General features: G+C 43.7%; 1 protein-coding gene across 1 annotated transcript; it reads left to right on the forward strand.

The window, feature by feature from the left end:
- The first annotated feature begins 32 nt into the window (after positions 1-32).
- On the forward strand, positions 33-27,913 carry SPACA7 (sperm acrosome associated 7). The gene is made up of 6 exons (XM_059681089.1): positions 33-144; positions 10,620-10,724; positions 11,592-11,684; positions 15,442-15,489; positions 26,802-26,882; positions 27,801-27,913. The coding sequence occupies exons 1-6, from the start codon at positions 33-35 to the stop codon at positions 27,911-27,913; spliced, it is 552 nt and encodes a 183-aa protein (XP_059537072.1).
- Positions 27,914-27,970: the final 57 nt, after the last annotated feature.

Consider the following 27,970-nt stretch of genomic DNA (forward strand, 5'->3'; position numbering starts at 1 on the left):
GGAGGAGGTCCTCCTCCTTCAGCTGAGGGAACATGGCAGCGAATAGAGGAGCGACCCTCTTTGTCCTGCTGCTGTGCTGCTGTCACAAAGCTGAGCAGCCGGTTAACACGTCTTCAGGTACAGTCGCAGTGGATCGTGTGGCAGGTAGGAAACACGCTCCTTCCTCCCTGGGGCCTTCATCAGGCAGGTGGTGGCTTTCTGCCACAGGTCCCTTCTCCCCCATCTCCCCACATTTACCACTTATTCCCGGGGGAACGGAGTAAGTTCAAGCCCTTTTTAAAATCTGGAACTCCATGGGAGAGTAGCATACATTATGTATGCTAACTTTTTATTATGTAAATTTGTGTGTGTGTGTGTGTGTGTGTGTGTGTGTGTGTGTGTGTTTAAAAGATATTTTTATTGATTTCAGGGAGGAAGGAAGAGGGAGAGAGAGATAGAAACATCAATGATGAGAGAGAATCATTGATTGGCTGCCTCCTGCACACCCCACACTGGGCATCGAGCTTGTAACCCAGTCATGTGCCCTGACCAGGAATTTATACCATGACCTCCTGGTTCATAGGTCAATGCTCAACCACTGAGCCATGCCAGCTGGGCTATTATGGGAATTTTGTACTTACCCCAAAGTAGAGAAATAGTATAAATAACCTCCATTATCCAGTTTCAATTATATACATTTTGCCATCTTTTTTTTCCACACACACACACACACACACACACACACGTATACATTTGTTGTTACTGGTAATATTTTAGCCTCTCCAAGATGTCTTAACATTTCATGAAAATGTTTTCTTGCTAAGATAAGGGCCTTTTTCTTTTACATATCTGCAATGTCTTTACTAGTAAACACTGAAAAGAGTAACAAAAAATTCTATAAAGGACTGAATATGGGCTCATACCTGACCCATATTCAAATCTCTCCCATGGTCTCAGAATGTCCTTTTGCAGGTGATTGGTTCCAATCACACACAAGCAGCACCCATATGCCTTTGGCTTTGACCCTTTTGTCCTGACCACTTAACGTATTGAGAAATGGGACAGTGGAACAGTGGATGGGGGATGGCCTTCTGGGAATATGACTCAATGGTAGAGAGGTCAGAAGGCAGCAGAAAGGGGGAACTTCCATGACCCCCATTTCTGCCCAAGAAATTACATGTTCAGACCACCTACTCCCTCTCCCCCTTCCACCTCCCACAGAGGTCACCAAAGATGGGAGCTCAAGAAAAGAGGCCTGAGAGGGTCCCCCAGCCCCAGGTCCCAAGGTTGGGTGAGCAACACAAGAGTCACCCTGAGCAGCTCTCCTGAGAGCAGGACACGTGGGTCCTGGCCCGGAGCCCAGTGGTGCATGCTCCCTCCCACCCACACCGGCCTGGGGGACAGTCCAGCCTGGCCTTGGTCTGGGTGAGAAGGCAGGGGGTCACCTGGGCCTGACAATGTCATGAAGGAAGCTAACATTTCCAGCTTTCTTTTCCTAAGGACACTTGTTTTGCGGCACTTACCAAGAACAGTGTCCTCTGAGGTGCCGGGGTGCTGAAGGGTCGAACAGGTGAGGGATGTGTGGTCACTCCAGGCCGTTGTCATCCCTCCAGCCAGTTCAGTCCTATTTATGCCTTTCTGGCTCCCAGTTCCACACCCAGGGATTAAGTGGACGCTCCTGCTGCAGCCCTAACCCAGCCTCTCGCCTCCCCAGATCTGGTCTCCTTGTCAGACACTGAAAACCTTAGGTTCCCTCCAAGGTCTGCCCCAGCTTGAAAGACCAACTAGGGGAGGTTTCTAAATCGTTTTCTCAAAAGAACATTGGTTGTCTTTACTCTGCTGCTGGGATCTTTCTGCCTCGGTGGGCACTGAGGCCATTGGCCACACAGTTGGCCTAACCACGCGGAGAGGAAGGGGAGCAGAAGCCATGGGCCTCGTGATGGAGGAAGTTACAGCCTCGATTTCTTCAAATTAACCGGCTCACAGCCACAGAACTCAACAGTGAGCCCTTCCTCATGGCCAGGATGGGCGCCATGCAAATATGGAGAAAGAATAGTCAAGTCTCATGATAACATGGGTGCTGGGCCGGTTTAAAAGTGAGAGACTGTCAGTAAGAGGTGACGACAAGCAAAATCCGATACAGCAGCTACACTTGACAATACACTTTAGAAACCGTGCAGATATTACAAAACATAAATATTTTTCTGCATACGCTTACTGGCTGACTTGCACAATACTTCCATTATAATTACGGGACAGACACAAAATGAAAAGAATATTTTTAACAAAGTGCTTGCGCGATGCAGCTGTACCCATTCTTAATGACGCATTAATGTCTTCTCCAAAGAGAACTGTACTTTTGTTTGCTTCATTTACCGAAGGTCAGCACACTGGGAAGCGATTGTCATCGCAGCACAGACCTTTTTACATCGTTTTCCTGTATTGTTCTAAGCCCTCCGTGCGCAGATGAGTCAATTGGTATGCAGATTGTCCATCATTAAACCCATTTGAAAATCAGCCTTGTCATTGGTTTAGAGTTGGAACTTCAGCGTCTGCAGACGCCACTTAAATGCTCTGAGCTGCAGCAAGGGGAAGGTGGCCCTGCCTAGCCAGCCCTTGGGTGCTGTCTCCTCTCTCATCAGCCTGCCACTGTTGGGGGGGGTGGGGACAGCATCAGGTATTAGACCCATGGGGTCAAACAGGACCTGGGTTCAACAACCTTGGTACTTGAGTTCTGGCTAGGAAATTATTCAGAGCCAAGACTCAAACGATAAGAGGACGTCTATAATAATAAAAGTGTAATATGCTAATTAGACCAGACATCCTTCCAGATGTCCTTCCTTTCAGACAAAGCCACAGCGGGCAGGGGCCGAGGGAGAGGCGGCAGAGGCCCATGATAGGAGCAGCCAGGGGCCAGGGCCAAGGCCCTTTGCACAAATTTCATGCATCAGGCCTCTAGTTTGTTTAGAAAATCACAGACGTAGAAGTAGTAATTTGTAGAAGAAATGGGCTTAGGAAAGAAGTTATAGAGGCAAAGGAAGGGCCCTTGGAGCTTCGAAGTGAGGAAGGTGAAGGGACACGCATGGGAGAATAGGGAGGGGGAAGGGAAAAGCTAGGGGTGCTCCCAGGAGAGAGAACACACTGGGCACTCCCTCCTAAGGGTTCTAAGGGTGGAGATTTTAGGGGCGATTCCAGGGGAAGATTTCAAAACAATATTCTACAACTTTCCAGGGGTATCCTTTCAGGGTCAGGGTCTCCTCTGATTGATTGGTCATTGCCAGGGCAGGGGGTCATTATTCATGTAGCTGGTTGTGAGGTCAGCATGGTGTCTTGTCTCGTTTTGCTGCTTTTCAGGGCCTGGAGCTGAAATGCAATTGAGGCCTAGATATTATCTCTAGGGAGGAAAGCTCTGGGGTCTAAACCACATCCAGTGATACGAACGGTTGAGACCAAACCACATGAACAGCTCTATGCTAAGGGAGGAAAGGTTATTCTAGGGTGAGGTCCCAGGCTACAACTGTCCATTGCTAGGTACCCAGGGCTTTCTGCCTGGTGACCTGCTGTACCAGGCCCACCATCCTAGCTCTGCTCATGTCTGTCTACCTGCCTACTACAAAAGGATGTGCATGTCCCTTTCATTTGCTCTCCTCAGAGCACTTGCACAAGCACAGTCATCCTTGGAGCAAGGACAGTGTTTACTCTTCTAGAGGGATGGTGCCAGTGGGCACTGCAAGTATCAGCTCAGAGCACACGGGCAAAAGTGTCATTCCATCCTCAAAGCCACCTTGCCCTCCACTTTCCAGAGGAGAACCCAGACCCAGGAACTCTGTGCAGGGTTCTGCAAAACAGAGTCTATTTAGAAAGAAGTTAGTGCAAATTCAACGAACATTGTTAAACTATTCGGGTTTTTATTACCCCAATAGGTCCAGCTACTGAAATGTCACCCAGATCAAAATCTCAGGAGCATATGCCTGGATTAGTTGGTAAGGAGCCTCCTATTATCAAACATCTGGCCCATATTTGGACGGGCTTGGGTGATTGTCAATGTGTGTTTCCCAATAACCTGAGGCAAATTGCACAAGGTAGCGGAGATTTGGTTAGAGGCTAGAATCATATCCCCATGTCCCATAGCTTGAGTGCTTACATCTAAGAGTCAAACTCCCAAGAAAGATGTAGAATTTTAGGCCATTAGACCTAAGAAAGGTGAGGTGCATGGACCAGCAGCGCCTGCATACCTAGGGAACTTGTTGGAAATCCCTGGTATCCAGCCCCACCTGGAAGCATGGACAGGTTGAGAATCATTAACCTCACCCAGGGCTGTCAAAAAGAAATACAGCGCAAGCCACAGATGTCATTTTAAATTTTCTCCTGGCCATTGTTTTCCAAAAAAATAAAAACAACTGATATTAATTTAATAATATTTTATTTCGTGACATTTCAACATATAACCAATATAAAATTATTATTGAGATATTTTAAGTCTTTATCTCACTGAGTCATCAAAACCCAGGTGTCCTTCACACTTAAAAGAGATATCAGTTGGACTAGCCTTATTCCATGTGTGTTTGTGTGGCCAGAGCGACAAGGCCCACAGTTCTGTTCCAACCAACTATTTTATATTTAAAGAAATTGAGGCTAGAGAAGTCCTCTGAGCATGGGACTCAGAGCATGGAGTCCTGACCCCCAGCTAATGTCAGGAAATTTATGCCCACTGCTGCCTGTTCATGGGATCTGGAGTAAGGATTTTGGTTCACCCAGAGTCTGAGAGATAGCCCAAGGGAAGTGTGACACTGGCATTGCTCTTGAGGCTTAGAAGTCTCAAGACACCATCAAGTATAACAACATTCACATCATAAGGGTGCACAAGGGAGAAGAATGAGAGCAAGGGATTGAGTACCTATTTAAAGAAATAATGACAAAATCTTCCCTAAACTAGTGAAGAAAAAGGGCATATAAGACTGGGACCTGCAGAGAGTTCCAAACCAGATGAACTCAAAATGGCCCACACCAAGACACATCATAATTAAAATAGCAAAGATTAAAGACAAAGAATCTTGAGAGAACCAAGATGGCGGCATAGGTTAACGCCGGAGTTTGCTGCTTTGAACAACTACTTCAAAAGTGAAACTAAAACACGGAACGGACATCACCCAGAACCACAGGAACGCTGGCTGAGTGGAAGTCCCACAACTAGGAGGAAAGAGAAATGCATACGGACACTCAGAGGAGGCGCAGTGCTGAAGTCAAATTCTGAGGTGCGGAGTGTGCGGAGCGGGCTGGCGGCGGAGGGCGCGGTTGGCGTTTTCAATCGGGAGGGAGTCGCAGACTCTGAGCTCCAGATCCGGGCGAGTCTTTAGGGACCCAGACTCAAACGGGAGAAGTGGGACTGTCTGGCTTCGGTCAGCGCGAGTGCAGCTTTCTCTCCGAGCTTTGCAGCGGGTGCTGGGACTCAGAGAGGCAGAGCCCCTGGGGACAGGACTGAGAGCCGCCATAACAGCTCTCTCTGGCCCACCCTGTTGATCCTGTGCGACCCGCCCTGCCCACGCCCTGCACAGAGGCATTTGCCGGATAGCCTCAGGCAAAGGCTAGATTAGCACCTCCCTAGAGGACAGAAGTTCTCTCACTGCTGACACAGCTGATTCTCATAGCCACTTGGCCTGGAGGTCTAACCCTCCCTGGAATTAGCTACAACAATCAAGATTTATCTATAAGACTGCGAACAAAGACCACTAGGGGGTGCACCAAGGAAGCATAACAAAATGCGGAGACAAAGAAACAGGACAAGATTGTCAATGGAAGAAATAGAGTTCAGAACCACACTTTTAAGGTCTCTCAAGAACTGTTTAGAAGCTGCTGATAAACTTAATGAGATCTACACGAAAACTAATAAGACCCTCGATCTTATATTGGGGAAACAACTAGAAATTAATCACACACAGACTGAAATAACGAATATTATACAGACGCCCGACAGCAGACCAGAGGAGCGCAAGAATCAAGTCAATGATTTGAAATGCGAGGAAGCAAAAAACATCCAACCGGAAAAGCAAAATGAAAAAAGAATCCAAAAATGCGAGGATAGTGTAAGGAGCCTCTGGGACAGCTTCAAGCGTACCAACATCAGAATTATAGGGGTGCCAGAAGATGAGAGAGAGCAAGATATTGAAAACCTATTTGAAGAAATAATGACAGAAAACTTCCCCCACCTGGTGAAAGAAATGGACTTACAGGTCCAAGAAGCGCGGAGAACCCCAAACAAAAGGAATCCAAAGAGGACCACACCAAGACACATCATCATTAAAATGCCAAGAGCAAAAGACAAAGAGAGAATCTTAAAAACAGCAAGAGAAAGAAACTCAGTTACCTACAAGGGAATACCCATACGACTGTCAGCTGATTTCTCAACAGAAACTTTACAGGCCAGAAGGGAGTGGCAAGAAATATTCAAAGTGATGAATACCAAGAACCTACAACCACGATTACTTTATCCAGCAAAGCTATCATTCAGAATTGAAGGTCAGATAAAGAGCTTCACAGATAAGGAAAAGCTAAAGGAGTTCATCACCACCAAACCAGGATTATATGAAATGCTGAAAGGTATCCTTTAAGAAGAGGAACAGGAAGAAAAAGGTAAAGATACAAATTATGAACAACAAATATGCATCTATCAACAAGTGAATCTAAGAATCAAGTGAATAAATAATCTGATGAAAAGAATGAACTCTTGATTATAATAGAATCAGGGATATAGAAAGGGAATGGACTGACTATTCTTGGGGGGGAAAGGGGTGTGGGAGATGTGGGAAGAGACTGGACAAAAATCGTGCACCTATGGATGAGGACAGTGGGTGGGGAGTGAGGGCGGAGGGTGGGGCAGGAACTGGGAGGAGGGGAGTTATGGGGGGGAAAAAAAGGGAACAAATGTAATAATCTGAACAATAAAGATTTAATTAAAAAAAAAAAAGACAAAGAATCTTAAAAGCAATAAGAGAAAGATAGTTACCGTCAGCTTATTTCTCAGCAGAATCTTTTCAGGACAGAAGGGGGTAGCATGATATATTTAAAGTGATGGAAAGCAAGGACCTACAGCCAAAACTACTCTACGGAGCAAGGCTATCATTTAAAATGAAAGGAGAGACTGAGTGCTTTCCAGACAAGAAAAAGCTAAAGAAGTTCATCACCATTAAACCAGTATTACAAGAAATGTTAAAGAGACTTCTTTAAGAAGAAGTAGAGAGGAAAAGGAGCATAAATATGAATAATAGAATGGCAATAGCTATGTACCTATCAGTAATCACTTTAAATGTAAATGGTTAAATGCTTCAATCAAAAGATGTGGGATAGCTGAATGGTATGCAAACAAGACCCCTATATACACTGTCTATAAGAGACCTACCTCAGAGCGAATGATACACACAGACTGAAAATAAAGGGATGGAAAAGGAATGAAAATGGGATGGGGGAAAAAAAGGTGGCTTAGCAATACTTATATCAGATAAAATAAAGTTTAAAACAAAGACTATAATAATAGACAAAGAAAGACATTGCATAAGGATAAATAGATCAATATTTTTAGATGCTTCAACATAGGAGCACCTAAATATATAAAGCAAATATTGATGGGCATAAGGGAGAGATCAACAGTACTACAGTCATAGCAGGGGACTTTAACACCCCATTGACATCAATGGATAGATCTTCCAGGCAAAAAATCAATAAGAAAACAGCAGCCTTAAATTACAATTACTGGTAGACCAGATGGATTTAATTGATATTTTTAGGGCATTTCATCCCAAAGCAATAGGATATCCTTTTTCTTTTTTCAAGTGCACATGGAAAATTTTCCAGGATAGGACACAAGACAAGTCTTAATAAATTTAAGAAGATTGAAATCATATCAAGCATCCTCTCTATTATAATGGTATGAAACTAGAAATTAATTACAGTAATAAAAATAAACAACACAAACATATGGGGGTGAAATAACATGTTACTAAACAATGGATGTGCTAACAATGAGATCAAGGAAGAAATCAAGATACCTTGAGACAAATGAAAATAAAAACACAACTATGGGACATAGCAAAAGCAGTTTTAGAGGGAAATTCATAGTAATACGGGCCTAGCTCAAGAAACAAGAAAAATCTTACATAAACAATTTAAGCTTACACCTGAAGGAACTAGAAAAAAACCAATAAACAAATCCCAAAGTGAGTAGAAGGAAAGAAATAATAAAGATCACAGTGGAAATAAATGAAACAGAGTCTAAAAAAGAACCACAATATGTAAGATCAATGAAACCAAGAGCTGGTTCTTTGAAAAGATAAACTAAATTGATATATACACCTTTAACCAGACATCAAGAAAAAAAGAGAGAGGATCCAAATAAATATAATCAGAAATGAAAGAGAAGTGATAACTGACATCAGAGAAATTCAAAGGGTTATAAGAAAATAATATGAACAATTTTATGCCAATGAATTGGACAATCTGGAATAAATTGATAAATTCCTAGAAATATGTAATCTTTCAAGACTAAAACAAGAAGAAACAGAAAATCTTGACTGACAATTTACTACCAATGAAAGCAAATTAATAATAAAAAAAAATCCCAACAAACAAACGTCCTGGACTGGAAGGCTTCACAGGTGAACTTTAGCAAACACCCAACGAACAATTAACATCTATCCTTCTCAAACTATTCCAAAAACTCAAGAGGAGGGAAGGCTCCCAAGCTCATTTTAAGAGGCCACCATTTTCCTCACTTCAAAACCAGACAAAGACATTACAATAAAATTATAAGCCAACATCCCTGGTGAACATAAATGCAAAAATCCTCAACAAAATATTAGCAAACCAAATTCAGTAATATGTTAAAAAGATCAAGTGGAGCCCAGCTGGTGTGGCTCAATGGTTGAGCGTTGACCTATGAACCAGGAGGTCATGTTTCAGTTCCTGGTCAGGGCACATACCCCAGTTTCGGGCTCAGTCCTCAGTAGGGGCCATGCAGGAGGCATCTGATCAATGATTCTCTCTCATCATTGCTGTTTCTCTCTCTCTCCCTCTCCCTTCCTCTTTGAAATCAGTAAAAAGATATTTTTTTAAAAAGATCAAGTGGCATTTATTCCAGTGATGCAAGGTTAGTTAAATATCCACAAACCAATTAACATGCTACACCACATAAATAAAATGAAGGATAAAAATTATGTGATCATATCAATAGATACAGAAAAAGCATTTGATAAAATCCAGCATTCATTTATGATTTTAAAAAAAACCTCTCAGCAAAGTGGGAATAGAGGCAACATACCTCAACGTAATAAAGACCACTATTATGACACCATATATGACAAACCACTGCTAACATCATACTGAACAGGGAAAAGCTAAAAATGTGACCATTGTGTTGCAGAGAATATAAATCACATCTGCCATTTATATATTCAGCCTCCACCACAGTTCAGGAGCATATTTCCTACATTCACTGCTTTATTTGAACCTCATAAAAAGCCCAATGAAATACAGACCCCATTTTACAGAAGAGAAAACTGAAGATGGGAGAGACAACATGTCTAAGATCACATTCCGATAAGAGTAGAACCAGAATGTGGCTCAGCTCTGTTTGGCACAAAGCCCTGGATTCTTAGGTTATAATCTCCTAGGAGGAGCCAGAAGGATGTAAAGGAGAAAACCATGCTGTATGATGTAGACATCAGGAACACTGTTCGCGCCTACAAGAGGACAGCTTAGGGAAAGACTCGGAAAGAACAGGATGACGACAGGATCAGAAAGAATTATGATCCACTAGTGACCTGGTGCACGGATTCGTGCACATTGAAAGGAAATTAATTAGAAGGTGGCTGGCAGGGCAGGACTGGGCGAGATGGGCCAGAAATGCCCTGGAGCCAACCTCCTCTGGTCCCTCCTCGGCCAGCTGCACCTGGGGCCGCACTGTGGTGGAGTGAGCAGGGTCTTTCTGGCAGGTGGGGTCCCATGGACTGGCCTGCAGGGATCGGGCCGAAACCAGCTCTCTGACATGCAAGAGGGCAAGAGGGCACTCTGCAAAGTTGCTGTCGTACAGGGTGTGGAATGCAAATGCAAGTGTGCAGTAAAGCAGATTCAGGGGAACAGTACCCTAGCAACAACATAACCCATGGCCGAAGGTGGAATTGCGCTGCCTGATAAGGAATCGGGCTCCCTGCTCTCTGGTTTCGAGGTGTGTCACCTGAGAACCGCCACTGTCAAGTCACTGCAGCTTGGCAGCTCCAGCATTGAGCATCTGCCCCCTGGTGGTCAGTGAGCATCATAGCGACCAGTGGGATGGTGAAAGGGACACTTAAAAATTAGCCTTTTATATATATATAGATGTGGGGCCAGGTTTCCAGCCTCGTATCTTTGGGAGTCAATGTTTATTGTCCAAGGAATCTGGATGGTTTCAGGTTTCCAGAAATTACTTAGAAAGACAGTGGTCTCCCCACCGCAGACAAGATTCTTTAGGCAGCCAACTCCCGTGTCCATGGAGTCCCTGGCTTCCTGTTGCCAGTCACTACATTCACAGACTGCCTTGGGTCTGTTTAGAGAGCCAAAGGGTGTGGGTTCTGCATCACTGGCTTTAACGTGTCCTGTGTGCTTTTCCCAAGATGAAATTCTAGTCCAAGAGATATTGAATCCGAATAAATCATCCGGGGCGGAAACACCCAGGACAGCAACAACACCACCACAAGCATTGTTCAAGGGGGAAAAAAGCAAGTATATGTTTTTTAACCCTATAATTACATTTGTTCCTAGGGGCCTATGGTATTAAATGCACAATCCCATCATCTTCACATTCTTAAGGCCAGGTTCTTCTGGGGCAAAAGCAAATGGAGATGTGAAAGAGGCGGTTGTCCCAAACCATTTCCATAACCTGCCGGAGACTGGGAAGGTCAAAGCTAGACCGACAGAGACAAGTTCCCTTCATTTTGAGGTGTTCTCTGGGGTGCATGTGCACAAGAGGGGCTCCATCACTGCGGACACAGGGGGCACAGGAAAATGGGAACTTCCCATAAGCCAGCATGTGTGATGCTCACCTAAGCTTCGTAGAGAGCAGGGCAGTGACCATGACCCCATTTGATGGGATCAAACTAAGGTCTGAAAAAGGACATGCCCAAGGCCACACACTGCTGAGAATAAAAGCAAAGAACATACTTTTCCAAAAATACAGCTTCATGTTGTTCAAAATGAACATAATAAAGTAGCGCACTGAGAACCAAGATAGAATATTTGGTTGACACCTGCTAAGGAGAAAGCCGGGCACCAGAAATCTACACACAGAGCGTGAAAATGCACAAAGCAGCTGGGAAGTCCAGCTTTTTCTTGAAAGTTTGCATCCAGGCATAAATTCTAAGTCCTGGCACTAGCTCACCAACATCCGCCCAGACCCAACTGCTGGTTCAAGGCACTCAGGTGATGCCTGACTCTCTGGTTACACATTAACTTTCCAACACACATTTCCAATGGAAACTCTATTAGCATTCCACCCTAACGTTTTAAAATAAATTATGGGCCAAAATGTTTATAAGTGTGTAATCAAGAAAACATTTCCTCATTTTTTTCCATGTTCTTCTTCAAAGATACGGACACTGATGAGGATGAGCCAGTTGGTGCTGAACCGCCAGATAATGCACAATTCTCTCCTAGCAACGAGGACAAAATTCCCAATAATGGTAAATGCAACCCGGTAACTCCCTTGCCTGAGTTCAGAGCTTAGTGGGGAGCCCAGAGGGGCCCGACAGAGGCAGATGGAGACGGCTCCTTTTTGGAGGGTGAAAAGCGGGGTTGCAGAGCATGGCTGTTTCACCAGGTCAGACAGATTTTCAGTCTCTGTCAAGGCCCAGAGACCACCAGCCTCCCTCCCATCCCTGTCCAAGGATCTGGCCCTGGAAAAAGTACACCTAGAGGAGCAGGCAGGAATGTTGTCCCTGCAGGCAGGTGGATGCCAGAGGGCAAGGAAGGCGCTGTCACACTGCCCATCCCCTCCCAACGTTTCAGTTAAGTCACTGCTCCTCCCCTGGGGTCAGGAAATGGAGAGTGCCCTCCCAGGTTACCCCCCCCCCTCCCCTCCTCCACCAGAAGTGGAGGAAATGCATCCCTCCAGCAGACAATTTGCTGAAATGAAAACCAGTGTCATTGTTTTCTTGTCCAAATTATCCCATATTTGCCTTGCATGTCCCTTGCATTTTGTTCCTCTGTCCTTTTAACATGCCCCGTCCTTTCTGAGCACATCCTCACTTTCTGGCACCATGAGGTGTTCTAGGGCCTGTTGTACCATCCCTGTCTCAGTCCTGGAGTCTGGCTTCTTTTACCGAAGAGCTGCACTTAAAAGCCAAGAACTGGGTGCTGAGTAAATCCAGTAGAATGGCATTGCTTCCAGGCTTTCCCAGCAGACGGAGCTGGAAACATATGAGCACACAGAGACGCACGCACAGACACAGAGGCACACACAGATGCGTGCACACAGACACACACAGGCATACACAGATGCATGCACACACAGACCACACAGATGCACACACAGATACACACAGGCATACACAGATGCATGCACACACAGATGTACACACAGATGCACACACACACACACAGGCATACACAGATGCGTGCACACACAGACCACACAGATGTACACACAGATACATCATACTGAGTTCTCTGCCTCTCTCCTTCCCTCCTTCCTTTCTCTGAAACCACTTGCTACCTCTGATCCCACCCCAGCAGCGCAGGGTTCTCTCAGGGTTCCTTCTAGTCCTTCTTTGTTAGAAACCTGGCTTCCGTTTTCCACAATATATTTAACCATTTGCTTAGTCGTAGAGCTCAAGGATTGTTATCCCACACTCCCAAGAAAATCAGATTTACCAACAGGAGAACAGTGTTTGTGGGTAGTTTTTCATCTTTAGTCTCACAGTCTATAGTAACATACTGTTTTCCGAAGCTACCCACAGTGGTTCTTTGCTTCCTTGCCTGTTCATTCATTGTGCGTTACTCATTCTAATAAAGTCAGGGTCATTTGTTACTGATTCATCTCTTTTTGGTTTCCACATCCTGTTGATTTTAAATGTTGATTTATATTGGAATACATGAAGCATTACCATGGTTTTTAAAGTCACAATTATAGGAAAAAAGTATCCTATATAATAAAAGGGTAATATGCAAAATGTAATGGAGGAACATCCAGCACGACCGCTCGACCAGTCACTATGAGGTGCACTGACCACCTCTCTGTCCCTTTCCCCAGCCAGCAGGCTCCCATCACCCGATGGCGAACGGGGAACTGGGGGTAGGTGGCGGGGGACACGGGTGGTGCCAGGCCAAGACCCCCGCCCCATCAGTCGCCCCACACATAGAGGACAACCCGCTGGGGGGCCCAGGGCCAGTGAGCAAGTGGGAACGGCTGACCTCATTGTTCCTTCCCCTGGTCATTGGGCTTCAATTGCCTGATGGCAAACAGGGAACTGGGGTGGGTGGCGGTGAGGGGCAGATAGCCCTGATCGCATGCCAGGCCTAGGGACCATACATGTGCACAAATACTGGGCCTCTAGTATATATATAAAATTACCACTGGCCCATCACCCAATCAATTCCATAGGTGACCTATCTCATTCATTCTGTTCTACCCTTCCTGTATTTTCTTTTGCACAGATGAGGAGATACATGCATATTCATATACCCCTACTTTGTTACATGAGGGGTACACACCCTTCACTCTCTTGATTTAACACTGTAAAGTGGAAATCACTCAATATCACCTGATAGAGATCTTCCTCTTTTTTTTACAACTGCAAAGTATACCACCGTGTATATGAACCGTAGTTGGAGCCCCTATTATCGGTGTGTGATCTTTTCACATGTTTTAATTTTCTGCAATGACAAATAGTGCTGCAATAACTAGTCCGGTGTAGAGCCCAGAGCTGGGAGAGAAGAGCGGTGAGAGATGAAGTTAAATGAGAGCAGGGACAGGTCATGACCCGTGGATCATATTGAGTACTTTGGACTCTATTCTAAAGGCAACCAGAAGTCTGCATAGGCTTTTAAACAAAGAAAAGATCAGATTAGATCAGATAAGATCAGAATTGAGCAACCTGTACCCTGTCTGTTGCACAATTGCTGAACGGGGAATAAGTGAGACCAAAGATGATCTTCCAAGTAAGTTCTATATAATAAAAGCTTAATATGCAAATAGGCCGAACAGCAGAATGAGCGGTCGCTATCATGCGCACTGACCACCAGGGGCAGATGCTCAATGCTGGCAAGCACAGCGGCGGTGGTGGGAGCCTCTCCCGCCTCCACGGCAGTGCTAAGGATGTCTGACCGACGGCTTAGGCAGGGCTGAGGGATGCCCCCACCTCCCCTCCCTGCCCCCAAGTGCATGAATTTTGTGCACTGGGCCTCTAGTCATAAATAAAGCAAAAAACTAGTATAACCAATAAGTAAACTCCCAAGAGTCATGAACAGCATTTGTAAATTCCCTATTCTTAGGCATTCAGGCCATTTCAGAGAGTTGTCCCTTGGAATGCCAAATCTGCTGGTTTTCTCCATGTTGGATTGTGGTGTGCCATCTGCCTGTCCCTTAATCATCTCCCAGGAACATACAAGCAGCATTCTAATCAATGGCCTGCACTGACTCATCTTGGCTCTTCCAAGGGTCTCTCAGCAGAGTGTCTCTGCTCATTAGAGGGAATGTTACTGCATCATAACAGTAATGCTTTGCACGTACCCAGCACATTGCCCAGGGGTGTCTCAAAGCATTTTGCACATAGTTAATTAAGTTAGTCTAGTAAGTGCAGGGGAGTCTCCAGCCTCTCAGCACCAAGAGGTCTGGGTGGGAGGGAGTGATGGGAGTGAAGTGCAAGGCCTACCTCCAGCTGGGCTCTGGGACACAGGGGCTCCTGGGGAGACGTGTAGGAGACTGCGGCCTCTGTGTCAATAGGGAGAAGCATTCACATATGCAAATAAAGAAATAACCTGGTGCATCTGTATTTTCTTATTGTTGGAGATGACCTCCAGGGTAAATTCTTAGAATTGGGATAGCTGGGTCAAAAAATGAATGACTAATAGTCATAGGGTACCTAACTTCATATTTACATAACTTTCCAAAACACATTTTCTAATAAAACGTAAAAAACAATATTAACTTTCAACTTAACCTTTTATTTTTTTAATTTATTTATCTTTGTTGTTGAAAGTATTACAGATGTCCCCCTATTTTTCCCTGTTCATGTCCTCCTCCCCACTCCTGCACCCTCCCCAGGCCTTCACTGAACTACTGTCTGTGTCCATGGGTTATGCATATATGCATATAAATTCTTTGGTTACTCTTTTCCCACCTCCCCCTTCTTTAACCTTTACAATGAAGTACGGGCCAAGATGTTCATAAGTGTGTAATCAAGAATGTGTCTCTCCTTTCCCCCATGTTTTCCTTCGAAGAGTCCAGTGCTAACGACAGTTACCAAGTCGGTGGTCCCGAGGATCACGGTGAGTCACATCTCTCTTCCAGCAGAGAGGACAGAATTTTCAATAGTAGTAAATGCACACTGGTGATCACTCCTGCCTGCACTCTGCAGGAAGTGGGAGAGACAGAGGACAGGAAAGTCTTCCCCCCAGCCTTCCCAATGGTGTGTTCTCATACTGCTAAACTTTCAGCAGACTTATGAGTGAAGAGTGATATTTAAGTGTTCTTTTAATCTGAAATTCTATAATTATTAGTGAGTTTGACTAACATATATTTAATGGCTTTTTATATCATGTTTGTTCATTGTGTTCATTTTTTTTTCATATTCGTTTTTATATAATTTTTGTGAATTTTCTGTTCATTATGTTTATTTTTCCACTAAGTTTTTGGTCTTTTATCCTCAATGTCGAGTACTTTATATGTTAAGAATACTACACCTTTGTCTGAGATATATGTGACAAATTTTGGGGGGGGTTGTTAGTTGTCTTGTAACTGTTTCTGAATTTTTCATGCAAAAAATATTTCAATATTTTTGTAGTTAAAATTATTCATCTTTAATTACCTTTAGCTCTTGAGCTGTAGTATAGTTAGTGGGCATCATTGCCTTGCTCATGATTTTGGTAGAAATGCCTCTGGTATTTACCCAATAAGTAAAATTCTGGCTGTAAGAGAGATTTATGTATATTCACATGTAAAGAAAGTATCCATAAATTCCTTTACATTTTGTCAAAGTCTTTTTCATCATCTTTGGAGATAACCTCGTTTTTAGTTCTATTAATATGATGTAGCAAGATTTTATTTTATTTTATTTTTTGATTAATTAAATCTTTATTGTTCAGATTATTACAGTTGTTCCTCTTTTTTCCCCACATAACTCCCCTCAACCCAGTTCCCACCCCACACTCCTCTCTCACTCCCAACCCACTGTCTGCATCCATGGGTGTACGATTTTTGTCCAGTCTCTTCCCGCATCCCCCTCTCCCTTCCCCCCCCCCCACAAGAATAGTCAGTCCACTCCCTTTCTATGCCCCTGATTCTATTATAATCACCAGTTCATTCTGTTCATCAGATTATTTATTCACTTGATTTTCAGATTCACTTGTTGATAGATGTGTATTTGTTGTTCATAATTTGTATCTTTACCTTTTTCTTCTTCTTCCTCTTCTTAAAGAGGTTTGGTGGTGATGAGCTCCTCTAGCTTTTTCATATCTGTGAAGCTCTTTATCTGACCTTCAATTCTGAATGATAGCTTTGCTGGATAAAGTAATCTTGGTTGTAGGTTCTTGGCATTCATCACTTTAAATATTTCTTGCCACTCCCTTCTGGCCTGCAAAGTTTCTGTTGAGAAATCAGCTGACAGTCGTATGGGTACTCCCTTGTAGGTAACTGATTTTCTTTCTCTTGCTGCTTTTAAGATTCTCTCTTTGTCTTTTGCTCTTGGCATTTTAATTATGATGTGTCTTGGTGTGGTCCTCTTTGGATTCCTTTTGTTTGGGGTTCTCTGCACTTCCTGGACTTGTAAGTCTATTTCTTTCACCAGGTAGGGGAAGTTTTCTGTCATTATTTCTTCAAATAGGTTTTCAATATCTTGCTCTCTCTCTTCTTCTGGCACCCCTATAATTCGGATGTTGGTACATTTGAAGCTGTCCCAGAGGCTCCTTACACTATCTTCGTATTTTTGGATTCTTTTTTCATTTTGCTTTTCCAGTTGGGTGTTTTTTGCTTCTTCGTATTTCAAATCTTTGCCTTGATTCTTGTGATCCTCTAGTCTGCTGTTGGGAGTCTGTATAATATTCTTTATTTCAGTCAGTGTATGCTTAATTTCTAGTTGGTCCTTCATCACAACCTCGAGGGTCTCATTAGATTTCTTGTAGGTCTCATTAAGTTTATCTGCGGTTTCTAGAAAATTCTTGAAAAACCTTAAAAGTGTGGTTTTGAACTCTATATCCAGTAGTTTGCTTTCCTCCATTTCTGTCATTTGTGTCCTTTTTCTTTGTCTCCACATTTTTTATGCTTCCCTGTGTTGATAAAGTGGTTTTCTGTGCTAAGTGTCCTCTAGGGCCCAGTGGTTCAGCCTCCCCAGTTACCTGAGGAGGACACTCTTGGTGCACCCCCTTGTGGTCTTTGTGCACAGTCTTGTTGTAGTTAAGCCTTGATTGTTGTAGGTATCACTGGGAGGAATTGACCTCCAGGCCAATTGGCAGTGAGAATCAGCTGTGTCTGCAGTGGGGCAAGACTTGCTTCAGTGGGGCTTTGGTGCTCACTGAGTCTGCCCCCTGAGTGTGTCCTTTATGGTTCCACGGAGCTGCAAACTGGATGGTCCCACTCTGACCTCTGGGTACCCTAGCTCCTGGATCTCTAGGGAGGTGCTAATCTAGCCTCTGCCTTAGGCTATCCAGCAAAAGCTTCCCTGCAGGGCTTGGGCAGGGCGGGTCCCATGGGATCAACAGGGCGGGGCTAGCAGTTCTGGCTGCTCTCAGAGGCCCCGCTTCCCAGTGTCTCTGCAATCACTGCAAGCCCCTCTGAGAGAAAGCTGCCCTCAAGTTCCAACCGATGCCAGACAGTCCTGCTTCTCCCGTATGAGTCTGGAGACTTGCCCGGAACTGGAGCTCAGAGCCTGAGACTCCCTCCCGATTGAAAATGACAACTGCGCCCTCAGCCACCAGCCCGCTCCGTGTGCGCCTCTGTACCTTAGTATTTTACTTCCGCACTGCACCTCCTCTGAGTCTCGGTATGCTTTTCTCTTTCTTTCTAGTTGTAGAATTTCCACTCAGTCAGCCTTCCTGTGGTTCTGGATGATGTCCATTCCATTTTTTAGTTGTATTCTTGAATTGTTGTTCAAGGCAGCAAACTCTGGTGTTTACCTATGCCACCATCTTGGTTTCTCTCCCAAAATTTTCTAATATTGAACCCACCTTGCGTTTCACCACTGGGTCATGTTGATTATTTTCTTAAAATGGTATTTCATTCTGCTTAATACTTTATTTAGGATTGTTGCACCTAAATACACAAGTCACAAGTCACATTTGTCTGTAGTTTTATTGTACAATCTTTATCAGGTTGAAGTGTCAGTGTTATACCTGCTTTATAATATAGAATTAAAAGGTGTTTTTTTTTCCTTTTTGATTCTCTTAGAAATTTTCTAGAGCATTGGAACCATCTGGTCTTTTCAGATTTGTTAGAAATGCCCTGTGAATCCATCTTATCTTGTTATTTTTCCCCTAGGGTACTTACTTAGAATGTTTTATATTTTTTCCTAGGATAAGTGATTAATTTCAGCTTTCTTAATCAAATGGGGTCAATTTTAGCAATCGATATATTTCCCGAGAAAATTATCTATTTCTTATATGTTTCAAATGTATTTGCATGGAGATCTTCAAATTGTCTTGTGAATTTTAAAATGCCATTTGTTTCCATTGCTATTTCCCTCTTGTTATTTCTTATTTTTTAAACTTATGCTTTTTTTCCTCCATGATCACTTAAGCTAGTAGTTGTTCTGGTTTATAAATTTTTCCAAAATCCAGGGTTTTAACAAATTAACTCCACTACATTTCCATTCTGCACCTCTTTAATTTCTGTCTTTATCATTAATTCTTCCTTCTTTATGCTCTCTTACAGTTCACTTTGTTGCCCTCATTCTAGGTTTTAGAGCTGAGTAATTTTTTATTTTACCAATAAGTGTTTGGTGCTCTGCTCCTTTAAACATATCCCATAGATTTTTATACATAGTATTTTAATTAACACTAGAGGCCCGTTGCATGAAGAGATTCGTGCAATAGGCCTTCCCTTCCCCTGGCTGCCGGCTCCAGTTTTCCTCTGGCACCCAGGACCCAGGCCTTCACTCCGGAGCCTTCAGTCTTCACGGCTCTAGATGGAGCCTTCAGTCTTCACTCTGCCACTTTGTGCCTACTATGCAAATTAACCACCATCTTTGTTGGGTTAATTTGCATACTCTCCTGATTGGCTGGTGAGTGTAGCAGAGGGATGGTCAATTTCCATGTTTGTCCATTATTAGGTAAGATTATTTTTTCAGAAATTCTATAGGTTTAGTTTGTACTTCCTTTTTATCTAAAAGTTGTCTAATAAAAATGTTTTCTAATTTCCTAGGGCATTTTCTCTTTGTTTCTATTAATAATTTCTACTTTTATTGTACTGTGATCAGAGAATATTCTTTTTAATAGCTCTACTTTGAAATTGGCTTACATTTTCTTTTGACCTAATATAAAACCAATTATGTGAATATTCCATGAGCATTTGAGAAGATATATTCTCTACTATTGAGATGTAAAGGGTATTTAGTGTACATTTATAATATCTATCTTATTGATTATGTTGTTTAAGTGTCCTCTCTCCTTATATTTATCACCTTAATCTTTTATTGAGAACAGTGTACAAAAGTTTCCTATTATAAATATGTTTCTGTATATGTATTCTTGCATTTTCTGCAGCTTTTGCTTTATAAGTCTGATTCTTGTGCTATTTTCTGCATAGATTTTCATGATTGTTATATTTCATTGTGAACTCTAGCTTACTCTAGCTTTTAGTATTAAAAAGAGCAGTTCTTTGTCATGTTTAGTGCTTTAGGCTTGATTTTACTGTCTGATAAAAAGATTACTGCGATCTGCTTTCTTATTGTTTCAATTTACTAACATATCTTTGTCTATTTCTTTACTAGGTTTCATTTTTTTAAAAAGCTTTATTGTTGAAAGTATTGTGTATGTCCCCTTTTTTCCTCATTGACCCCTTCTAGCCCACCCCTGCCTCTCCACCCCCTACCCCAGGCTTTCACCACACTATTGTCTGTGTCCATGGGTTATGCATATATGCATACAAGTTCTTTGGTTGATCTCTTCCCATCCACCCACTCTCCCCGCCTTTAATCATTCAGCATCACTTTAAGTATACAGACTATTCTTGGATCTCGTTCCCTAAAAAGAATTGCCAAAAAAAAATTTAATGGATAACTTAAGCTCATTTACATTACTGATGTGACTGACATTTGCTAGAAAAATGTGAGAGTTACACATTGATAGGAGTTTATTAAAATTTCATCAAGGATTTAATGCAGGAGGACTGGAGAAGTAGGATGTAAGAAGCAATAGTGAACCCAAAAAGTCCTGTTAACTAGGGGGGTAAATCCAAAGATTTCCTGAGTAAAACAATAATAGCGAAGCAATTTCTACCTCATTGCAATTTGTTTGACATACCATGAGTGCTGGTTTTCCCATCATTTCAAACAGGTGTTTCTGCATGCTGGCCAAATAGACTGGGCAAGTTTAAGTGTGTCTGCACGGTGAGAAGTTGGAAAGTTCTCCCCTCATAGCCACCGCCACCATTTTCAGATTAGTATGATGATATTTTTCATTACACTAATACAATGTTTCCTACTTCCTAGTCAGACATTGATTCCCTCTCCTTTTGCTCTGCAACAGTCTATTTTGGATTTGTGATGCACTTAGGATAACAGAATACCAGAGCCAGATGATTGCCCAGAACAAGTTAGTTGTCAGAGGTGAATGGAACGGCAGAGTGGCACACAAGCCCACGGACAGCTAGTGACATTGCGTTACAGGCTTATCCCTTTTAATGGAAAGAAAACTGCAACATGAAATCTCAACCTCCCCAACAGGGGGAGGGGTCACAGAAACTGAGTCCGAGCCTTGGCAAAAGCCATCCTGGGAGCCTTATCTGCAATTCGTGCTTTGCTTCCTCTTATTTCCTCCTCAGCCTGAGTCAGACCTTTTAATTTTTAGAAAAAGCTAAATGGATGTGTTAAGACAGCTCCCAATTTAGCTTGGTTCCTAAAAATTAAGGGAAAGATGTAAGGTGTAGCTGGTGGGACCGTGGTTTCCTGAGGGAATAGCACTTTTGTGCTTGGTATCAGCGCCGACCACACTGGGTTTGCGTGTCCACTGCCACCCCCAGTAGAATGTGGCCTCCTGGGGGAAATACTGTGTCCTCCATGCCACCCAGCATTTTGTAGAGAGCAGGTGTCTGTTGACTGAATGAATGAATGGGTGAATGAATAAATGAATGAAGTGTCACAACCTTGAGATTCGTTTGAGCAAAGGACTGGCAAAGATGTTTCTATGAAAATGTGTGGCAATAATGTAGATTCATGAACATGGAGAAAAGGCTAAATTCCATAATATTCTACTAACTATACAAGCAACTCAAACACAATTTGACAGTGTTGCACTGTTTTGCAAAAGGTCCTGGGTTCTGAGGTCCTCACCTGCCAAAGACAAACTTTGGCAGAAACAGAGAAGAGATCAGACCAGGAAATGGCTGCAACTAGAGAGAAGTCCATTCTTTTCCTGGGAAATAGGGCACCAGCTGGTTTCCCCTCAGCCTGACCTGGTTCGTTAGACCCCTTTGCAAAGAAAGGAGGGGCACCTCCAAGCCAGTGGCTTTCACACTGGGGTGGTTACCCATGAGTGGGTTATCAAATCAATGTATTGGGTTGGCACCAACCTTTAAAACAGAAGAAGAGTAAAAACAGAGTGCATGTGTTGATGGAACTTTTGTTGAATGAGAGAGAAAACTTGGTCATGATATAATGCCGTTTTCTTCCCGTTGGTGGAGAGCTAACGTATAAGCAGCTGCTGCTTCAGGTGACGCCCTCATCCCTGAAAGTCCTGAGATCTGGAGATAAGTTTGCTGCACGTTGCTTGTGTGTGTAGTGGGTCTCATTGTGCTGGAGCTGGAGCGGGGCCGACTTCTTGGAGGGCACACTCAGCGGTGTTCTACCTACGCAGAAGGGCTCTCTTCCTTGCCAGATGACAAGGCTCCCAAGGAACTGCTAGCTTTCAGCAAATGTAAGACCCATCACCCGCAGTGGTAACCAGTTTCTCCATCTGTGTTTGTTTCCTGGGGCTGCCATAACAAAGAACCTCAGCCTGGGTGGTTTGAACAATAGGAATCAATTGCTTCTCAGTTCTGTCAAGGGCAGGTTGGTTCCTTCAAGGCTGTGAGGGAGAATCTGTCCCATGTTGTCCTTGGCTTCTGAGGCTTTCCCATAGTCTTTGATGTTCCTTGGTTTGTAGGTGCATCATCTGATGTCTGCCCCTGTCATCATGTGGCGTCTCCCTGTGTATATCTGCCTCTGTGTCTAAATTCCCCCTCTAATAAGGACACCAGCCATATTGGATTATGACTACCCTACTCCAGTATGATCTCATCTTAATTAGTTACATCTGCAATTACCTTATTTCCAAATTAGGTGGCATTCGGAGGTAGCGGGAGGCAGGACTTCACCGTGAACTTTAGGGTGACCCAAAACACCATTTGCCTGCAAAGATCTTCAAGCCAGCAGTGCCTGGGAAATAGTCAGGTGCTTCCCCACGGAATGTTGGCTACATTTGTTAAAACCCTCCGAGGATATGTTTAGAGAGAGGAAGGGAGAGAGAGAAAGAGAGTGAGGGAGTGAGAGAAACATCTATCTGTTGCCTCCCATACACATTCCCACTGGCAATTGAACCCCAAACCTAGGTATGTGCCCTGACTGAGAATCAAATCAGCAACCTTTTACTATACAGGACAATGCTCTAACCAACTAAGCCACCAGGCCAGGGTTTGACTGCCTTAAAAAAAAAAATAAAAGTAAATATTTTGCCATTTTATTTTAATTAAGAAATAAAGTGAGGCTCAGGATAGCCTTATTTTTTCTGTGTTGTTTCTTCTTGTGGTCAGATGTGGCCCCTGACCCCCAGGCCCTGAACAGTGAGGGTGGTGCCCATGTTTTTGAGGAGACTGAAAACATGGTTCCCATGGCGGTGGTGGCGGCAGCTGCTGCCACAGGAAAGACCCACCTCGTCGGTCAGAAGGTTGTTTTTGAGTGATCAGTATCCAGAACCCACTAGAATATCAAATTTATCATTTGAGCCTATCTCTGAAGAGGCTGTGGTCTGGGAGATAAAGTGACATTTCAGACTCTTCTCACTTGTGAGCCAAGATTGATGTCTGTTCAATTTTGTCAGGTTGCCTCCATGCTGTAACACCAGAGCACTCCGTTTTCTCATTCATGGGCTGAAATCTATGAATTTTTTGCCTTGAATCTAATTGTTCTAGACAGGAAAATGTATATAGAAATTTAAGTAGCACCTTGTTGCAAGTAATAGTAATAACAATAATAATGATAATAATGCTGTCTCAAAGCACCTTTCAGTGCCTTGTATTAAGAGAAACAAATCCAAGGATCTGTGACTACCCTTGGGCCACATGTGGCTGAATACCGTGATGACAATGATAATAATGAACTTGTGCATAGGCCTGACACTGTCACATGCTATCTTTTATGCTACCTTCCCAACAAGCTCACGAGATAGACCCTGTGTATGCTTTTTATTGAACAGAAAGTGGTTTAAGGAACAGACTGGGATAGCAGCCCTTACCACTCGGGTCAGAAACCACCGCACTGTCTTCTCCATTCTAGAAAAGTACAGATTTTGCATCCACACCAGAATCACTGAGAGAACAGCCATCTCCCAGAGGGTGACTCCTCCGAGAGAACTCAGAAACTCAGATTACAATGAGCATGGCTCCTTGTAGGAGACCCACAAAGCCCACACTCCCCAGAGGTCTGAAGCACCATAGGTAGGACCCAAGATAGGCACTGCTCAGAAAGGTGCTGTGCTGGGCCCAGACAGAAAGCACCCCATAAAGTCTTCCCAAGTGAGTGGGTAAAAGTCAATGATTATAAAACTAATGTCTGTCAAGTTTCCTACCTTCTCTCAAGGAGCTATGCAAATATACCCCTCTCCAAAGAACTGGCAGATAATATTAAGCAATCCACGAGCTAAATTTATGTGCCATTTATCTAGATAGATAGATGATAGAGATAGATGATAGAGATAGGTCGGTTGGTAGATAGATAATAGACATACAGATAGATATAGAGTTAATAGATAATAGCTATAGATATAGATTTAATTTGGGGGGAAAGAAAGCTTATTATCTAGGTTTTTTTTTTATTTTCTTGAAAAGCTATTTCTTCAAGAAAGTAATTTTGACTCTTCTTTTGGGAGGAACCAGAGTAGCCTGTGGTTGCTTTCAACTGAGCCACCAGGCCAAGGTTTGACTGCATTTTTTAAAAAGTAAAAGTAAATACAGTGGGGCCTTGACTTACGAATCTAATTCGTTCTAAGACCGAGCTGGTTAAGGAGCTCATTAAGGAGCTCGTTAACTCAAATTACTCGGTCAACTCAAAGCAAAAAATCGGCCGAGAGACAGCTGGTATCTCAAAAAACTCCTTAGTCGGGACACTGGTAAGTCAAGGCTCCATTGTACTTGAAAGGTAAAATACCACTGCACTGTTCTACAGAGGCAACATTTCTAGCAAATTAACAGTCCAGATGGAATCCTCCCTGAGAAAGACAGGAAGGGTGGTGGGGGGGGGGGGGTGGCATTGGAGTTAAAGCAAGGACCAGTTCTCAGAGCTGCTCATTCCCTGGGTATCTCCAGGGAACCCTGTGGTGCAGGATCCTCCACGTGTCCTTGAAAGGGGCATTAGTCACACAGTTTCTCACAGGTCCCTAGGCTCCCACCCCAGGGCTCACTAGGGGTGAATTACTCTCTCTCTGCCTCAGATCCTGCATCTGTAAAATAGGCATAGGATTGCTGAGGGGTCCAAGGGGATAATTCAAACACAACAGTTCTGGGCACATAGGGAGAGTGCCAAGGTGCTAACATCATCATTATAGTAATGGTGACTTCTATTACAGAGGAACAACTAGTCAGTATTCTTCCCAAGTATGCATTATTGATAACTCACTTACTTAATAGACATTTGCCAGCAACTACTGTGTGCCAGATAAAAGCTTCAAGGTCTGAGGGGTAACATTAAGTTCATTCTTCCTGGTGCCTGTCCTGGAGAGGCTTGCGGTCTGGTGATTACGTCACAGATTTTAAGTGTTGCTATTTGTTTTATGTCCACTTCTACTTATGTACGTGGAGGAGGATTAAGGGCAAATATAGAGGGGGAAATGGACAACCTAAGCTCGAGGATGCTCTGATTGCCAAAACAGCCAATTTCCCCTGTGTGGTTCCCAGCATATCTGAGAAGTCCTCATGGTCCATAACACCATTCCTGAAATCTTGACTTTGTCTAAACTTTAGTTTAAGACTTTGGGATTGCCCTAGCCTATTTGGCTCAGTAGATAGAGTGTCGGACTGTGGACCAAAGGTTTGATTTGGATCAAGGGCATGTATCTCAGTTGCAGGCTCCTCCCCTGCCCAAGCCCTGGTAAGGGCGCATGTAGGAGGCAACCAATAGATGTGTTTCTCTCACATTGATGTTTCTTTCTGCCTTTCCTTCTCTCTTCCACTGTCTTTAAAAATCAATGGAAAAATATCCTTGGGTGAGGATTATAAAAAAACAACAACTTTGGGCTCTGTTAAAAATTAAGTGTCCCATGAAGCATATGTAATTTTATGCCATAATCATTAATTTCCTATTAATATTAGCTTTAACAAAAGATTCACTCACTCAATAGTGACTGAGCGTCTCAGTGCTGATAGATAAACAAGGGGTTGTTCTACCCCAAGAACCCACAGGCCAATGGAAGACCCGACTAGTTATTATTCATGTGTTCAACAACTATAAATGTGCTAAACTTAAAGGTTTTTCTTAAGTGTTCCAAGGAGTTTTGGGAAAACTAAAGGGAGGTGGATCTTCTTGATACCCTTTGAGAGTAGAAGGGTAAGGAAGGAGAAGGAGCATGCGCTGCAGGGCACAGTGAAGGTCATGCCCAAAGGAGGAGTGACTCTGACTCTAAGGTGAGCCCACCTCCACCCTGACTCTGTCGGACTGGAGTTGGCCCTCGGACCAGGCACATGCAGAGTCCCTCCCAGCCCTGTGCAACCCCACACTGTTCCTCTTCCCCAGCAACAGGACCAGTCCACACAATTACTGGTAGAAAGGGCTTGACAGAAGGCAGGGCAGGAAGTCACCCACTTGTGAGCTGTGTCCAGGTCCAAGGACAGGTCCAATCACTCAGGAGCATTAGCTCCATAGGAGGAAATGGCGCTCAATACGAGGAACGAGGGCCCTTCCTACACCCAAGTGACAGAGTAGTTTCTCGCTAGTACATCCTCTGAGCGTAGAGAGAAAGTATGAAGGTGTACGCTTCCACCCAGGCTTGAGCACAAGCCACACGTTCTCGGTTCTGGGCTCAAGGAAGGAAAGGATGTTTTGAGGGCCTCGCGTGAGGCTATGCAACCATCACGACGCTGTGCACAGGATGCTGCTTCCTCAGTTTTAAAGAAAAGACTTTTGGAATTATGCCTTAATTACTTACCAAAGCTTAATCATTGTATTTATTTTTTTTCCCCACAGACAAAAAGAACTCAAAAAATGATCCCTATGAAAGTTTATCAGTTCTGGACAAAATCCTCAAAAAAATTGGAAAATTTTCAGGTAAACTGGAATAATAGATAAGTGGATCCCAGTTCTGGGATTATCTTACTATGAAGAAAAGTAAAACATCCACTCAAGAGATGCACAGGCCTTGTGAACAGCTCTCTGAAAGAGCAGGTGACACAGTTCCTGGGTAGACTAGCTGTGAGCCCCACAGGAGTTTCCTGGTGGTTGTCAATGCAGGGACACCCTGGTCTATCAAGTCCAGATTTGAGGCGTCATGGGCCACATATGGGTATTTCCTCTCCTTCTCAACCTAACTGAGCAAGAGGCTGTCCCTCCTTCTCAGGAATAACTAGGGCAGGTGAAGCTGCTGTCAAACATATACATTGTGGCTGTTGCTGTCCCTTGTGACCAGACCCAAGAAGGTCCAAACCACCAGTCACACCTGCCCCTCACTGCAGGCAGCCTCCCACCTAGGGCTGAGCCTCATATCTCTGAGGGTCCCTTATCTGCTGCCCTTCCCACTGCCTTTTCTGATATGACTTCCTAACTGCTAAATTGGTCCACACATATTCGCCATGGCTTCTGTTCTTGGCCCCATGCTCTCCCAGGAACTTTCCAGATCATCTCTGAGCCTTTTATCCAGGCCAGTCCTCCCCCTGTCCTCCCAGCATCTCTGAGTTAGACTTTGTAGTCACATTGATGATTCATTATCTCCAGCATTCTACATCCCACACATCTGTCCACACAGCTTAAGACTGCCCCCAACTGGCCTCATTCCCCCACCCAGGACGACTCCTTCTCACCATCTCCTTCCAGTTCACACAGCACCAGGGATGCTTGAAGCTGGTTTCAGGCTTCCTTACTAGTAGTGTCTGTAGCTGTGGGTCCTCCATGACAGACTCTGAACTGCATGCTCTTGGAAATAAGTGGAACACCTCAAATTTCTCAAGAAAATCTCATTTCTCCAAACAGGAAATCTTTCCAGTAAATTGAAGAGGACAAGCAAACCTCAAAGAGCAGAGAGTGGTCAGCATGGCCATCAGCTCCGAGAGATCTCTGTAAAGAATGAAATCCTGACTGAATGAGAACGCATCCATCCACCCCATTCTTAGGAATAAAGAACATATGTATACACATATGTA

Source organism: Myotis daubentonii, chromosome 2 (assembly GCF_963259705.1).
Source record: "Myotis daubentonii chromosome 2, mMyoDau2.1, whole genome shotgun sequence".
Classification (NCBI taxonomy): Eukaryota; Metazoa; Chordata; class Mammalia; order Chiroptera; family Vespertilionidae; genus Myotis; species Myotis daubentonii.